This window comes from Lates calcarifer, linkage group LG23 (genome assembly GCF_001640805.2).
Source record: "Lates calcarifer isolate ASB-BC8 linkage group LG23, TLL_Latcal_v3, whole genome shotgun sequence".
NCBI lineage: Eukaryota > Metazoa > Chordata > Actinopteri > Centropomidae > Lates > Lates calcarifer.
Genome location: NC_066855.1, coordinates 11,121,475 through 11,139,033, shown reverse-complemented (window position 1 = coordinate 11,139,033; position 17,559 = coordinate 11,121,475). Strand labels below are relative to the sequence as shown.

At 42.9% G+C, this 17,559-nt stretch overlaps 1 protein-coding gene across 34 annotated transcripts in view; it reads left to right on the top strand.

Moving 5' to 3' along the window:
- Positions 1–993: 993 nt before the first annotated feature.
- Positions 994–17,559, top strand: part of tcf7l2 (transcription factor 7 like 2) — an 89,611-nt gene continuing 73,045 nt past the window's right edge. For 5 of the 34 annotated variants that reach the window (XM_051066481.1, XM_018703278.2, XM_051066496.1 and 2 more), the window contains exons 1-3: positions 1,001–1,661; positions 1,847–1,913; positions 2,111–2,235. In XM_051066481.1, coding sequence (XP_050922438.1) covers positions 1,473–1,661; positions 1,847–1,913; positions 2,111–2,235 — 381 coding nt within the window. In that variant the 5' untranslated portion in view covers positions 1,001–1,472. Of the gene's footprint in view, positions 1,662–1,846; positions 1,914–2,110; positions 2,236–17,559 lie in introns of all 34 variants that reach the window. The other 29 variants (XM_051066480.1, XM_051066474.1, XM_051066490.1 and 26 more) reach the window with 11 other exon arrangements.

Genomic DNA, 17,559 nt, shown 5'->3' with positions numbered 1-17,559 from the left:
TTGTTTATCCCTAATTAACCTACTTTTATTCAGAGGGCATTGTTAAATATTTTCCATTTTAACATTTTCCTTTGTTCAATTTTTAAATAATCAATTGTTAATTAAATGGAACACAGTAAATCCAAAGTCTCATTGACTTGATAGGAAAAGTGGTGTACATGTAGAGCAAACAAAAGAAGGCAACAAAAGCAAAATATTGTTTTATAGATAATGTAATAATGTAAGGTATATATCATAATTTCATATCTTCAAGTGATATTTTTTCTATTAACTGCAGTCACATTATCTCCTTCTGTCTTTTACAGGTTGAATTTCTATAAAAAAAAAATAAGACACAAAATTGGAGCATCCAAATCTGCATCAGTTATTTGTGTCCAGTCTGGCTGCTGAGGGAGAAGAGGAAAACATAAAAAAAAAGGAAAAAAAAAAAAAAAAAAACCCCAGCTCAGTCTGTGCTGCCAGTGAGGAATTCAGGTTAGTCCCAGAGGACATCACACCTGTCAAGAAAGCAGGATGCAATAACACCCTCCATCCCAAAAAATAGATCTGAGGAAACATTATCTAATAAAATGAAAAATAGATCTAAGGAACTGACAAGGCAGATAAAATAGGGAAACAAGCTCGGAGTAATGGCTTTTATTCTGCTTTGATAGGCCTCTGGTATTTAGTAAGCAAAAAAAAAAAAAAAAAAAAAACAGATGCAAAAGTAGGTTATCTGAAGGATGGGTTTTGAAAAAATAAAAAACTTAAATGTGAGCTATAATGTGAACTTAATTTGGCTCCAGTGTGACAGACTGGTCGGGAACAGTGGAGTCAAACTGGTTGCAAACAGCCTGAGGAAGTACCCTCTTTTCATTTTTTTTTCCACCAGGAGACCGCCCATATGTGCGTTTAATCCACTTTTGCAAGCAACTCCTATCTTCCTCCTATTTTACCATCACTGTCCTGCTCCCAAACTGCCTTTTTCCTTCTCACATGCTTTTCACTGCAGTCGTCCGCCGGCTTCCTCCAGCACTCCCCTCTCTCTCTCTCTCTCTCTCTCTCTCCCTCTCTCTCTTCCCCCCTCTCTCCCTTTTTTTTCCTCCTATTTATGAAAACGTCACTTCAAGTCCCTCCCTGTTTGAATCTCATTAGTTTCTTGTGTGTTTCTCCCTGTCAATAATCCTGAATCCAGACTCTCTCTATTTCCATCCCTCTCTATCTGTCAATCAGCGCCGCCTTTGAACTGAAAACCACTCCGACCAACTTCAACTCACTCAATCCGAGCGGCTCGGCTCCTTCTCCGGCTTCCTTTTTCTGCCAAGATTCCCTTCTTTTTTAGTTTTGTACCAACCCGCCAGAGCTTTGGAAAACGCCAGTGCAAGACCCCCTGAAAACTTAACCTCGGACTTTCTAGATCACCGAGATCAAGGGTTTAAAAACTTTGTGTTTTTTGCCCCTCATTCTTGAACAAAAATTTTTGCTCGGGAAAAATGCCGCAGCTCAACGGCGGTGGAGGGGACGATCTGGGTGCAAACGATGAAATGATTGCCTTCAAAGACGAAGGGGAGCAGGAAGAGAAAATTTCGGAGAACTCCTCGGCAGAAAGGGATTTAGCAGATGTCAAATCTTCTCTTGTAAACGAGTCGGAAACGAATCAAAACAGCTCGTCGGATTCAGAGGTAAGTTTTCTGATTAGAAAAAAAAAAAAAAATCATGGATCGATCCGTCCCCGGTTCTGTTAAGTAAGAGGCCTACATTTCTTACACTGTTAACACTGGTAGACTTGAAAAGAAAGTTAACTATCAGCCTCGTCGCCCGTTTGTGTTAACTTTAACGCAATCCCTGTGTTTCATTGCATTTCAAGGCGGAAAGACGGCCTCCGCCTAGATCTGAAACTTTCAGAGACAAAACAAGAGAAAGTTTAGAGGAGGGTGAGTCTCTGGTTTATTGTTCCACTCTTTTTTTGTTTTTTGTTTTTTTGTTGGTTTTTTTGCACCATGACATTATATTTGTCAGACGGAGGAGATCTCCCCCGCTTTGTTCCTCAAATGCATTTTTTTCTGGAAAAAGAAACTACTCAAGACCACTTTATAAAAAGTTTTCTTCTTTCCCCCCCCCGCCATGTTAGCTGCGAAAAGGCAAGATGGAGGGCTGTTCAAGAGCCCACCGTACCCGGGCTATCCATTTATAATGATCCCCGATCTCACAAGCCCCTACCTTCCCAATGGATCACTTTCTCCGACAGCACGCACAGTAAGTTCATTTATTTACAACTGTATGTGCACTCACTCACACACACACACACACACACACAGTCACTCCTCTCTCTCTCACACACACACACACACCCTCCATACACACACACGGACTCCGGGAAAACACGGTGGTAGACAGACACGGAGAGTTGTCACCCAGAAGTGCGGCCGATAAAAAACGTTGAGCCAAGTTTTGCAACTCCCCGTGAAGTGTACAGTACAATGGCATGCATGTCCGCCTGCAGCTCCCCCAGCCCTGTGTGTGTCATGGGCAGCAGCTAGCATGCTAACAGTGCTAAGCGCTAGGACTCATTGCAATGAAAAAGGACATAATGGTTTTATGGCAGGTCATGTGCACATGACATTTTTTACTGACATGCCTTCTGAATTTAAACTTGAACAACTTTTAAATTAAACGCATGATCAATGTGAACTGATGGTGATAATAATAATAATAATTATTAGTGCTGTTGTTGTGCAGGGGTTTGCTATATTCCTGGCTACAAGTGCATGTTTTTAACCCACTGAATAATGCAATTGGCTTGTGTTTGCACAGCCTCATCAAAAATGCCCTTTTTTCTAACACAAACTGCATGAGCATTCAGACCTTTACACTGGCTCCCTGACACGCTGTAAGCAGTGTAAAGCAATGTAAAACCACACAATTAAAATCAATATGCAAATGTGATTTTCAAAGTGATTTGCATGTGTCAAAGCCTGTAAAGCCATTATGTGAAAGGTGCATGCATTAAAATTTGACAGCTTTTTTTCCCTACTCCAAAAAACATTAAACCATTTTTTAAATTTATTTTTTATTTTTTTTACCTGATTGATGCATAACTATATATTTAGAAGTGTGATTTATTGAATGGGAACACTGTGCTGTGCTCTGCATGTGCACCACCTTTGCTTCTAATGAGGAATCCATTGCCTTAAAAAATAAAGCATGTGCTACGTAAACCCATATTTATAAATAAATTCATGTTATTTATTTAGACACAATCAGCCATGCTATAATTATGCACACTTACTCATTTGCTCAGCACCTCACTAGTCCCACTGGGCAATGGCAATCCTTAAGCGGCATAATTTTCTCAACGATGGGTGTTTTTTTGCCCCCCTATTTTAAACGGTTGCAATTACAAGTCTGCGCTTTAGGACCTGTCATCTCATTTTACAAGGTTAAGGCAAAGACCAGGCATTAGGAAATATGACCCTTCCACCACCACCCCTCCACCACCAACACCAACACCACCTCTGCCTAACGAAACTGATATTTGTTACCTCAATTTTTTGTTTTTTTGTGCGCTTTGCACACCTTGGAAAATAAATGCACATCTGACACATAATGCCTTCTTTTGTGTTTGACACAATTTCTGCTTTTGAGTTCAACATGATCACCCAGGGTTTCACATGAAATAATTTCTTTTTGCTGCTTACACAGTTCTCTTTACGTGTGTGTGAGAGAGAGAGAGAGAGAGAGAGAGAGAGAGAGAGAGAGAGAGTATTTTATAGTTTAAAAAGATTTTATCATTCCCGGCAATATGCACATATTGGAACATTTTGCCATTCTTTCCCTTTTAGTCAGCCAGGCTTGTTAATGCTACGGGCTGGTTTGTGGAATTAGTCACTCATTATTCTCATCATTACTGACACAAACGCACATTCACAACAACAACACATGATTTGAACTGATGCAATTCCTTGTTTCAGTGGTAGAAGGTTTATAGTTTTCTTTGTGACTGTCACAGCACTATATCCTGTACGGGTCTGTGGAGCGCTCATTTCATTGTGCTTGTGCAGCAGTTAGAAAAAGCAGTAAATTGTGTAGTGTGGTTGGAGGATGCTGCGGCGAGACAGTGTTGACCTTTGCTCTCTTAATTCCACCCCTGAAATACTATTTTCAGGCACATTTTGGAAATGGAAGGGTGTTTTAAATTTTTTTTTTTTAAATGCATGTTCCCTGATTTGTTACCTGTTGTTTAGTTGCCTCTCGACGCCACTTTCTTCTATTCAGGATAAAGTCATTAGAAATATCTAAAAGCCACTGTTGATTGTTTAGGAGGTGCTTTATTAGCAGTAAAGCAGACAAGATTTATTACAGCTCGATCCACAGATCTACCTGAACAGTCACTGTAGGTGAGCATGGTTTTCGGCTTGCAGTGGTCTTCTTACTGTACAGTCTCGGCCCCCACTGTCTGCGGCGCCCTGTGTGTCCAGCCATTAGAGCTTTGAAGTCAGCGGTCGCTGTAATATAAATGTATTAGACTTAAAGCTGGCATAAATAATTCACCTGGACATTGATTAGCTGTCTTGCTCCCTAACATGTCATGAGAGACACTGAATATGACTGCTAGTATTATTGGAATGAGACTTTCTCTGTCTTGTCATGAAAGGCTTTGATTCTCGCTGCTTTTCCCTTCATTTTTCTTCTGCTGCTCCTCTTGGTTTGGACGCTGCTGTGTTATTATTTTTAGGATGTGGATTGCAACATCAAGGCCTTTTAAATCTGTATTTTTTTTGTATTTGATATAAATGATTAAAATGGAGTTTTTTGATTTCTGTGTGGCAAAATCATCAGGTATTTTACAGAGAAATTCACATCAGTTTTAATGTTATTTTAGTCAGCTGGCACTGATCCTGATCTGTTTGGACGTTTTACCTTGTTTCTCTGATTTCTGTTTTTGCATGACTTGAGGAGGAAAAAAAAATTCCTGCATGTGGCGGTTACCATAATTTGTCTAACCTCTGGGAGCCATAACCAGTGAGAATTTGTTTTTCCTACCACCTAAGTCCAAGGAGGCTCACAATTTAGTATCATTTAGCAATTTGACATGACGCTGTGCCCGGGCTTTAAAAACCCCTCTTGCCCTCGTCTCCTCCTCTCCTCTCCCTGCCGTCTCCCTCCTCCCTAAACCTCACACAAAGGCCTGCTGGATCACTGGGTGCAGGTTGAATTGGAGAAGTGGCCTGGCCAGTTCACCCCGGTTTTCTGTCTCCTTTCACTCCCCCCCCGCCCCCCGTTCCCTTTGCTCTCTCTACCTCCCTTCCTCTCTCTGTCTACCTTTTGTTTCCTGCCGATGCTAACACAGGGCTTGTGAAAAAAGGCGGTGGGTTAACTCCGGTGCTGTGGGCTAACATCACACCTCAACAGGTCTGGAGACGCAGAGGCTGAGGGAGGGAGAACGGGGATCTGGGCGGCCAGCTCTCCTGCATCGGGGCTGCAGGGCCGTAAATCCACTGGCTTTATTTACTGCCTCTCGGACTTATGAATGTTAAGATATTTGACGCCACCCCTGGCCCCATAATTCTCCAGGCCTGGAGACTTTTGGCGGAGGTTTTGAGTTTCGACGTATAATTACGAGTAGTTTAAAAAAGAACAAGAAAGTGTGTGTGTGTGTGTATGTGAGGAGGTGGGGGGGGCATTGAAAACGCAACACCAAGCATCCACTGCTGTGTCTAGAGTGAAAAAAGATGCTCTCAGAACCTGTGGCGATTCTACTACAAGACGGTGGAAAGGCTTTGTGTGGTTGAAACAATAGCTTTTCTCCCCTTTTCCCTCTTTGTTTCTGTTGTGTTGTCGTGCTGGGATGGCTCATGTCGCCGCAGACTCACCTTTTAAGAAGAAAAAAAAAAATCCACTTTCATACAGGCTGACTCCTTCCTTTATCATTTTTATTTTAGGAAGAAATAATGGGGGATTTTCTGGTCAGATTGTTGTAATGAAGATGCAAAAATGAATGCAACACTACCTCCTTTGTGCTCACGTGCACGCATTGCTGTGGCCTTATCTGCTATAATTGACACAGACAGACAGTATCTTTCCTAAACGTGGCAGCAACATAAGCATAACAATGGTATATCATATGGATTATGTGTGTTTGGCTGCTGTAAATGGATTTTTTGGCTGTGACAAGAGGAAAGATAGTTTAATACGGATTTAAGGGATAGGGCCCACACCTTATCAAATTGGCTTTACATGTTAATAGGGCCTAATTGGTGTCCGCGGGGGGTTTCGTGGCACGATGTGGCCGCATTTTGTGCCTGTAGCTGCAAAATGCACTCTGAATTTAGTTGGAAGGTTGCGCTCCTTTTGTCTTGCAAATCACTTTTGTTTACAAAAGTATGGCGGAAGCAGCTCCCGCACTCACTCACTCTCTCTCTCTCTCTCTCTCTCTCTCTCTCTATCTATCTATCTATCTCTAGCTCTCCCTCCCACTACTCCTTTTTGTGCTCCCTCTCTTCCTCTCTCTCCGCTGTTTCTCTCATCCTGTGCTAGGAGAGGGGAAAGAAAAGGTCCTTATTTTTCTTCGACTCAATAAACAGTCATAAAAAGTACAATCTGCTTTGGATTTGAGGAGTTAACTTAGAGAAAGGGGGAGGTGGCGGTGGGGGGGACTGGGAAGCAAAGTTTGGCACCATTAAACTAAAATTGAGGCCTGCTAGACATTAGCGGTGCACAGCACATTCTCGGAGCTTAATTAGTCCGAACTGTAATTGTTCATGGTCTGCCAATAGGAGTAATGCTCAGGAAAAGTGGAGTTGCACTAAATCGGCCCAGGGTTTTTAAAACAATAAATCACTCGCATATTTGTGCCGTGATTCAGATGGAGGCTCGACCTCTCCCATCTCGACATGTGGTAAATTGTAAAGTCAATGAATCGCAGATGTAGGGGTGGGGTGGGGGGGCGGTGGTGGTGGTAGTGGAGGGGACTCAGAAAGAGAAGGGAGAGGGAGTACAGTAAGGTTTTGTTAGTGCCTGGTGAATGAATGGAAAAGATTTGTGCAGTAAATATTTACTGAAGAGATATATATGTATTTTTTTTTTACCTCTCAGCTAGTGGAGCTTAATTGTCTAATGCTGATGATGTTGGCAGGCTGAGCTGTGTGAGAGCTTACGCGCCCGTCGATCTGTCACTCTGCTTGAAACACCACAGAGGCAAAAAAAAAAAACAAAATAAAAAAATAAAAAATCAGTCAGTTTGTGGGTGTGTTTCTAATCAGATTTTTAACTAGTGCAAAGGGAGTAGTCGTTCCCTAGTGGCAGTGTGAGCTGGATTTGGGTGTAGCTAACATTCAGCTGCAGTCAAGCCTGGTTTGGAGTTGAACCTTTTTTTAATTAAATCATTGACTTCATTGTTTTTAATGTAATAACAGCTAATCTGATGCCTAATTTTGACTTCAATGTAACAGATTATGCCTGTTACTCATTAAGTCACAGCACAGCCTAGATATTTTTTCCTTTTTTTGTGTGTAAAACAAATTATTCTCAGAATGGATGAATCCGTTTTTACCTCCTGTATCCTTCCCTGTTTCTGTCAGTGAGCCACCACACTCTGCTTTTCTGTGTCTGAGCAAAGAAAAAAAAAAAAGGCATTAGTTTAGCAGCTGTGCACTGGTGCCCCCCACCCCAACCCCCAGTGTAACCCCCCCACCCCCTTCTCTCCCAGTCACCCCCCACCCTCTTCCCTTGCTCCCTCTTTCTCCCATGCATTTCTATAGAGCTTAACACAAAGATAGTACTGTACATCTGGAATGCAACTTTTGTCATCTGTTAAATATAGGCTAGCTCTGCTCCTGGCCCACAGGGCTTGGGGCTCCCTGAAACATGGAAATTAAATTATTCTCTGTGTGTGTGTGTGTGTGTGTGTGTGCGTGTGTGTGTGTGTGTGTGTGTGTGCGTGCGTGCATGTAGCCACCAGTTAAATTTGTATCCGTATACAGAGCATGTTGCTTTATTTTTATTGACTGTTTTTCCTTGGTAGACAGCACATTTTGAACTCCCTAGAACTGTTGGCAAGTTCACTTTTAATTTCAAAACCAGTGAAAAAACATGCAGCGAACCAGATATTCATTTGGTTTTCAACCATCCTCTCATTCTGTTTCTCATTCTAAACAAAAAGTCTGCGTTTTTGAATATTTCAATTTTAAATTCTTAAAGGACAGTGCATAGCTGATCCATTCATCCCTGTTAAGTGACCTAGTGCAAATACACTTGTTGACAGTGTTGAATGGTAGACTGCAAAGCTTCCTTTCACTTAGACTGAACTTACCTGGAACTATTTCCTGTAAAGACTTGAAAATGGTTATAACTTGAAGTGGTTGCTAGGGATTTGTGATTTTTTATTTTTGGCAGTTATTGTGGTGCGTCCAGATGAAAAGATAAGGGTAAAATTACTATTGATTGCATCTTTTTGATGTGAAGGTTAGGATTACTTAGTTTCAGGACCTGATTGTTTACAATCTGTATTTTTCAGAAAGTGTTATGATTACAAAACCACTGGAAAATAACTGTCATTTTTCAGTAATGCAGTTAAAGTTTTGAGGAATTCTTCAAATATTTGGTGCTGTGATGCTGTATAAAGTAATGCATTTTTGATTGAGGAGGAGAAATCCACAGAATGTTATGTGAGGAATTGTTTGAGCTCAGGTATCACCACAAAAATACTTCTGGTATGTGTGTTTTGTTTTTTTCCCTCCTTCTTTTTCTTGCCTGGATGTGCATATTTCTGTAACTTCATTCATAATGGGACCAAAGTGCTCCAGTAGCCAAATGAGTTCACCAGTAGCTGAGTGGGAGGGAAAGCATGGGGCATTGGGGTGGGGGGGCAGAGAAAAGCGGGAAATGTGTGTTAGGACTCTGCATGCTTGTGTGTGTGTGTGAGAGTGAGTGAGTGGAAGGGGACGGAGGGGCAACGGCAGTGGAGGACGCGGGTGGGTGGGTGGGGGCTACTGGGGGTCGGACGCACAAAAGCCTTCTGAATAGAGCGCATAATTGCTGTTAATGCCAGGGCAATGAGAGCAGCGACAGTTCCTGGTTAGATGTCCAAACAATAGTGCCCCTAGGCTTCACATTTATCTTCCCGTTTTAAAAAAAAAAAAAAAAAGAAAAGAAAAAAACCCAAACAGCAGGGCCTCAGCGGAGGGCAACACGGATTGGAGCAGGCAAGTTTCAGTGTTCAGCCACATTCGACGAGCAGGCATATGTTCACGTGTGTGGTTTCTGCTTCTGAAACACCCCCCACTCCTTTCCCTACCCACTCCTCTATGTCGCTCTCCATGCTTCCCACCCTCGTCGTCATCAAAAAAATTTCCTTAAAAGCTCCGGGTGTGAGGGCTGCTGTGACGCTGGAGGAATTCTGGTGGTGCCGGCCTTCTGTTTGGATTGGATTGGAGTGTGTTTGGGAAGGGTCAAAGTGCACTGGCGCTGACATGCTTTTTCGTTGAGAAAGGAGCTTCCCCTCTCACCCCCCTTTTTTTGTTTTTCTTTTTTACACAACAACTGATAGGGAGTGCTTGAGTCTCCATTGGAGTTTTTTTTTCTCCAGCTTGTGTGTGTGTGTGTGTGTGTGTGTGTGCACGTGCACATGCAGGGAGGAGGTGCCACACTGCCATCACAGCTCTTAATGATCATGTCGGGCTAGATAATGACTAGCCGTGTCAGTGTGCAGTGAACACCTGTGGTACACCAGCCTTTTATGGATGTGGTAGAATGCTCTGGAGCGGTCCACAGAAGCATAATCTCATTCGTTCTAGTAGGTTCTTAAAATACTTTCCCCCCTTTTTCCTGCGATACATGAATATTCACACAGTAGTGCTTGAAAGTACAGGCATCTCAGCTAATTTCATACAACATAACACAAGCATGAAATGAAAAGAAGATATCGCTTGTTACCTGTATGTTTAGCTTTGAGCCCCCATATTCTGCAATATTTTGATTCTTATTACAAGATATTAAACATAAATAATGTCAAATTCTATTTGCAGTATCAACATTTGTCCAGCTACACAAAGAATATTATGCAGATGGTGTTATTCAGCAGTCTTGTTTTGTTACCCAGTTTGTATCTCCAGTCTTAATGCAGTCAAGGGAAAATCTGTATGCAGATAATCTGTTCAAAATGGCTCAGATGGGAAGGAGGCACTTTGTGTGTGCTAAACACATAATGGAGGAGTTTAAGGTGATAAAACTCAGTCAGTGTATTTTTAATCTACTAATTAAACTTTTAATTGTAGCAGGATAATCTCTAAGGAGTGTGTGTGTGGTGTGTGTGTGTGTGTGTGTGTGTGTTTGGGAAGCGAGAGCGAGTCCACTAATGAGGCGATCGTCTCGCTTGTTTGTCGTTAAAGGTGGCGGATTCATAGCTGCCTGCAAAAGGTGAGGGAGGTTTTAGAGTGCAAGCAGAAATAAATTCATCTGCTAATCTGCGGATTATGGTAGGATTTGGAGGGAAAAAAAATGTTGGCGAGATTACTTAAAAATGCACAAGGCTAATAAAGTGTAACCCCTATACCCCTATATATATATGCAATGTGGGACAGCGTTAGATTCTTCCTCCTTTTCTTTTTCTTTTTTTCTAGTTGATGAATTCCAGTGGAAAACAGATTAAGAGTAAATTCCCGTGTTAGCTCTTTAACCAGCTGTTAGAAACCTATTTACACACAATAATAATACGCCTCTTGTAAAGAGGCAGCTGTCAACTTGTGTACAGCACTAGATAACATTTCATGTGAACAGCTTGTCACATCCACACATGGCCCACGCCTTGCACGTGAGCATTGTATTGCCAACTATTGTGCAGGTAATGGTGTGTGGAGGTGCATTAAGTGTTTATTTTGCTCCAAAATGCTGCATCAAGCAATATGATTGGTAGATTTAAATAGACCCCAATGTAATCACTATTTTCTGTTCCCCATTCTTTCATATATACTTTACAGACTGTAGATTATATATTTTAAATGATTTCAGTTTTCTTTATTAAATAATATCTGTTTTTTTCCTTCTATCCCACAAAATGGATCTTGGCATTTTTAACTGCACTCATAATGCATAGCACTGAAAACTCAAAACACATGCACAGACATTGTTTTAGCATGTTATCAGCTCTTAAAAAAAATCCCTTCCACGCCCTCCACCGTCCTCCGCATTACGTATTCATTCCACTCCAGTGAGAGGCTGGTGTGTCAGCAGTGTTCGGGGTCAATTCCAAAAGTGAACAAATTGACTCACGAATTGTCAATTGCCTTCCTCCCTGGAGGGGTCAGAGTGAATGGAGTGTCTTGTTTGGACAACTGTCCTGAAGTTAGATGAGCGGCTTTCAACATTGAGCCAGAGGGTACAGGCTGATGGACAGACAGAGGAACCAAATGAACTGGCAGACAAACAGATAGGCAGGAGGGAACGTGGCGCTGTTGAGGCGGAAAACAATGCAATCTAGTCACCCTGAAATTACTGTTTGATTGACATAATGACCTGCAGTTCACCGCTGTTGGCAGCTCTGACAGTGTCCACTGCTGAGGCATTGACTCCAGGAAGAAGCAATGATTGTTATAGTCTTCCTATAATAAAACCAGCCCTGAATGGCAGCTAATTTAGTGGGTCTCCCTGTTAAATATTAAATTTAGTGCTGCTGATGTTCCTGTACTTGAATTTACATACTTTGGCACGGGAATGCTGTTAGGACAATTGTTCTACATCCTGTTTTTTTTAAATGATGGGTCTTGACCCAGAATGGTTACTTCAGCAGATTCCCCTGTGGCGGTCCCTATTCAAAACTGTTAGAGTGAGAGATTGAATTTCTTATTTGGTTTGGAGGCTACTTAAGTGGAGCAAACTGTCAAAGTCCAAAATTAACACTACAAAATTCCAAAGTTTGTCTTTGGTGGATAAACCAGTAAGGAGATACTGGCCTGCAACTTTTGTGAGAATAACATTTAAACGTCTTGGTTACATATTTATATTTATATTTATATATACAGTCACAGTTACAGTTAGATGCTGTGTATTTGTATGAAAAGTACGCTGTGAACAGTTTAAAAAATTGATTCTGAAATTGTAATTTTAATTTGCTGTCCCTTGGCATGTAAGCCAAAGGTTTCAGATATTAACCATGACTGTGAAACCTGTTCAGTTATAATGAAAGTTAAGATAACTGACTGGCATCACTTAGCAGGGATGGCCTTTGTGTCATGTGATGCACGTCACTGTGCCCTTTAGAACCAGGAGACTCTTTATCTCCACTTTACTGCCCCCTGTATCTTTATTAGCCGCCACACTTTGCATATTTCAAATATCAATAAAGATAAATCTCCAGCTTCGTCATTACAGGTGGCGTCAAGTGGTTAAGGTTTCATGTTAGATCCTTGAGGATTTCAGCTAATCTCTCTTACGTGGGAGGTCAGCGTGGACTGTGGCTGTCTACTTTTAAGCAGCTAGAGGAAGGCTCTGGAGCATTTCTAGCAGTTGTAGTAGTCCAGTTTTGCATGTCTATAAAAGCCCTTTGTCTGTTGTGGATGACCCTTGCTGTTGTAAGGCCTGTATCTGTCTCTGCTCAGGCAGGCAGGCAGGCCTGCAGTGAGGATGCAGCAGCTGGCCGGGGCCCAGGCACAGGAATGCTGTGTGTGCTGTTTAAACAGTGGCTTGTCTCAGTGCAGGCCTGGAGGAGCGGAGGGAAGGAAGTTGCTGCATGTTTACATAGCTGAATTGTCCTTTGGGCCCCCCGAGTGTCTAATGCACTTCTGTTCAAACATTCACAAGTGTGGAGATGACCCCCACTGATGCCGGTGTTCATAGCTCTGCCCTCACCCTGCCTCTGCTCTCTGTCTGTGTGAACAATGAAGACTCATAGCCACCACTTTCTTCCCTGCTGTGAGTGTTTGCTGCTTTAACCTGAAGGCTTGGATGATAGATAAAAAGTATTACAAGGCTCAATTTATCACACTGAGGGAAGGGCAAGAGATATACAAACAGATGAAGAGATAGAAGACATCTCATTGCTCCTAACCAAGGTCCTGTCCAACAAGGAGCCAGACATTGACATACGGTGGAGTCGTCAAGCTAATTGTTGTTTGAATTACCTGTTATGATTCGATGACAAATCTCTCACACTCTTGCCACCAGAGCGGAAAATGTATCCGGGGATTGGCATGATCTTCGTGAGTGTGTAAACCTGGCTTCAACAAGATGGATAAATGCAATTATTGGGCAGACCTGGAGAGGAGAAAATCCATTTAAAGCCCGTAAAGCTAAGCAGGGGCCGTGGTTAATTCATTTGGCCAATTTACGGGTGATGTACGAGTGTCAGGGCACATTAGTCAGGTGTGGGGGGTGTGTGTGTGTGTTGGCTCAGTTTTTTTTTTTTTTGGAGTTGGGGGGTGGGGCTACATGTGAAGATGTTCTTTGGTTGCAGAGGCCCCCTCCCCCCCGATTTGCTGTCTCAGTGGACAAAACAAATGGAGCCTGGACATGAAAATGACAAAAAGATGCACTGAGTGGGAGGGAAGCGGGATTGAGTGAGATGAGGTGGGGAAACATGGCTGTGGTCCACTGGGCGGCAGAGTGAGTACCACTATGCTTTGCCATACTGAGAGCTCAATCCGGTCCTGTCGGCACCCCCACATCCTGCGAGTTAAATGACTACCTTTTTTTAAAGCAGCAGTTGTGGCCACACTGTGACCAGTCATAGTAATTAAATACCATAAAAGAGCAGACCCGTAACCTAATGTCTGGTTCTAGTGTCAATCTGTCAAGAGGTGCCTTTACAAACATTTTAATTTCTGTGTAATTACAAGTGAGTGAAAGATAATGGAGGAAGAGAAGCATAGAAGAGCAAGCTGAATAAAAGAACTACTAAAATGTTGCTGTAGAGTGTGTGTTAATGTTGACAATTCACTCTGACCCAGACTGACTTTGATAGTCTCTGTGAACCCATGGGAGTTTCAAATTGAGTTATAATTAAGTTGTGGGTGCCAGTGGTTTACTGTGACAAGTCTCAGCACAATGACTGTCTCACCTGAAAAATCTTTCCTTTCGGCCTGAGCAGTGTTTGCCTCAGCTGCCGGCACCTATGATTCTTTTATTTTGAAAGCTCTTCAGTAGTTCAAGTTACTTGCGTCTGTGTTTCTTGTATTGCATGGACTGATTTGTGTTTATCAACTCTTGAAAGGCGCTGACATTAGATGGCTTCGCTCTGCTTAGCCTGTTACACAGCCATTGTTTCTCTGGAGCAAAACCACTCAACGGTTACACAAGCTGAGCGGTATGCAAAAACAGTGGTTAGAGCATAGCCGGGCTGGTGAGAGGCGTTGAGGGAAGCTTTGGTTTACAGCTCCAAGCCACAGCCTGAATCAGGGCAGGGCTTGCTATCAGACGAAGAGACATGAGAGGCTAAGACCTCTCTCACTATGATGCCGATGCTTTTTAAGTGGTCGGGATCATACTTAAGTGCCTCTTGGTTCAGTAGATTTGGATTGCCAGAGTGCATGCGTGTTTGCTGTCTGTGTCGGAGACGGTTTGTGTTAGCATTTGTCACCTGACTGCCAAGGCAGTCGGCCTCAGGAAACCAGAGTCAGTGTGAATGCCGAGGCTTGTCAGAGACAGGTGCCAGCGCTGCCGCCCATGCCTGCCGTACAGCAGCTGGGGAAAGAGTGCGAGGCTCACGGTCAAGTGTGGGCCGTTGGGAGAAAGCATCAGCTAGAATTCCCTGCTTGTGGGAGATCAAATGGGCAGGCGTCTGCAGCAGACATGCTTTATGCGCCTGTGCATGCACCTTCTATACCATACATACTTTCTGTGCTCTTGTCTTTGCTCTTCTATAGCAAGAGATGTTGTTGTGCTCTGAAATAAACCTCAACATATGAAGTCTCTCTTGTTGCTTTAAGCACTGTTGCTTAGAGTTTAAGTGAGATCAAAATAAGCAAACGTGGAACATGGAATTCTGTTAAAGGTCACAGGTAAGAGTTAGACATTGTGCAAAACATCTGACGTCCTACTGATCTACTGTTTTGTTTTGTGGCTGCATCTTGAAGGAGCCGGAATTGCACAACACACACTGAGAATCAAACACCAAAAGGCGTGCAATGGGCAGTTAGCGCATCCATAACATTTTGAATTTTGAGAGATAGGCAACAGAAACACACACATACTGGAGCTACATCACAGCAGACGTGAGACCTGTCATAGCCTAATGAGCACAAGTGGTATGTAGTGGTATTCAGTGCTCACTGTTACCTAATTATTAAAAGGAAAAGCAATGAAATGCTTTTTTAAGATTTGACTCAGTTGTAGTTTTACACCGTGTTTCAGCCCTGGATATGTGATTAACAGATTCAGTTTCAGTTTATTTGTAATTCAAAAGCTCATTTTGATCATCCAGTCTAGTAGTAAGAATGTGGACCAACTGGTAACAGAATCATCATGTGAAAATTCCCCTTCAAACCTCCTCTGTTAATATTTTTATGTCTCTTACTTCCTACAGTGCTGTGAACCTTGTGGTATTAAACAGCAGTGCAGCTTCTCTCCCTGAGCACAGCAATGGCACAACTGGAAAGTTGAACAGGAAACCTCCCCCGTCCTCTCAGGATAGTGGGGTTGTAGATGTGCCTGGGAGCCATTACTATAAGTCCTCTGAGCCTTCTAGGGAAAGTTCCACGGACCCTTTTCTTCTTGTTTTCTACACTTGCCTTTGGGATCACTTTTGAGTCCTGCAATCTGAAAATCCTCTGCTGTAAATATGCAGATCCAGTCATCATCTACTGATCCGCCTGCTTGCTTCTTCCCAGATGCTTACCCACCCTCGTGGGAGAACAACTGCTGGCTGCCGTCTATAGGCCAGTGGAATTCCTCACCCTGAGTCAGAAAAAAAAAATGGATGGAAGTTTTCTATATGCTCCCACAGATCATTTTACATCAGTAGACGTGCCTCTCAACACAACTGTTCCCAGTTAGTGGCGAGCTGCCAGTCTTATTACGGTCACCAGTGGGACAAATGTTTTTCACTACCACTGTGTGTACTTTCATACTGCGGGCTGTGGTTGTAAAGTTACTGAAGCCAGTGAATCAACCTATTAATACTCTTCCTCTTGTGCGTTAGCAAATTTAGAAGTAAACATTGGCCTGAGCTGTACATTATGTAGTCAAGTTTTGTTTTGCATGGCTGACATGCGGCTGTTCCTGGCATGAGACACAAACTTGTGGTTTAATATGACACCTATAGGTGCAAGAGGAAATTATGAAGAAATATGCTAAGTTACCCCAACAAGCAGTCAAGCAGCTGGAGAATTTATAGTCATGCAGGCCTAAGCATTATCTTTTTTTGGTAAGCCCGAGATTACATTAGTGGTAGGCCTTGCACATTCAGAAGTGATCTCACTCAAATCATTTTATGCCTGACATTAATGAGGCCAGTCAGCACAGTTAATTTGCTGTTATTTAGCTCTGTGGTCGTGTTAAATCATAAACAGGCTGAGAGAGGCCTCGCTAACAGTCAGTGATGAATAAATAGCAAAACTCGGGCCTGAACTCGAAGAGAATCTTGTTCCTTGGCCGGCGAGCTCGACTGTTGGAGCTCCCTGGCCAGAGATTGAGATGCTGTGGTCTGAGACGCTGGGAAAGTCAACCTCTAATTGTTCACAGAAGCCATTGGCAGGAGGAGCAGAGAAATGATGAGTGAGGCATCAACGGGGGTGGACGTTCAGATGAGACCGCTCACACTTGCCGTTCAGGGTTTTTCAGGAGAGAAGTCGAGCCCACTGGGATGCTCCCAAATGACAAACTGGTTGCCCTAAAAAGAAAAAAAGAACGAAAGAAAATCTAATTCTTTTTTCCTTGGCTCACTTTTAAGAGACAGACACTTTCTTCACGTTTTAAATTGGCCTTGTCATGCGGTTTCCTCAACTGGGCTGCCGGGAGCCGACTGTTTCCACATAGGCCAATGTTCTGTACCAGTTTTGGTTTCGAGAAAAATAAGGGTCTGTTTTTTCTGGCACTGATCACTGTGGTATTAAACTTCCAATTTTTCCCAAAAGCTAACACAGTCATGCGCTTGTATTCTTCACGCCTTTTTGATCTCTGTCACAGTTGCTTGGCAAAGAGGGGCACATCTGCCTCTCTCTCTCCTAACACTGCCACGACCCTGTAACCCTCCCTCCCCCCAATGCCCTCTCCCCCTCCCACTTGTAGCACAAATCCAGTTTTTGTGGTGTTTTTTTCTGTGTGCCATAATTTAGCAAATAACATCAGTAATGATTCAATTGGGCATAAAGTAATTGAGAGGCGGCCTGCTTGCCATCTGTCTGGTGAGATTACTACTTTCTGTGTAATTAAACGTGTGACCTTGCGGCTGTGGAGGGAGGTGCCAGTGGGCAGCCACCGCCAAAGAGCCAGGCCGTCTTATTTGAAGCCGGGGAGGGGGGGTGTTGTGCGGTTTTAATAGTTTAGCCCAGCTGCTAAAGATAGCGCGGGCTGATGTGAGTTGAGCTTAAGTGGCAGTCTCCTTTACATGGATGTGTAGTGTGCGAGTGTTTTTGTGTGTGTGTGTATATT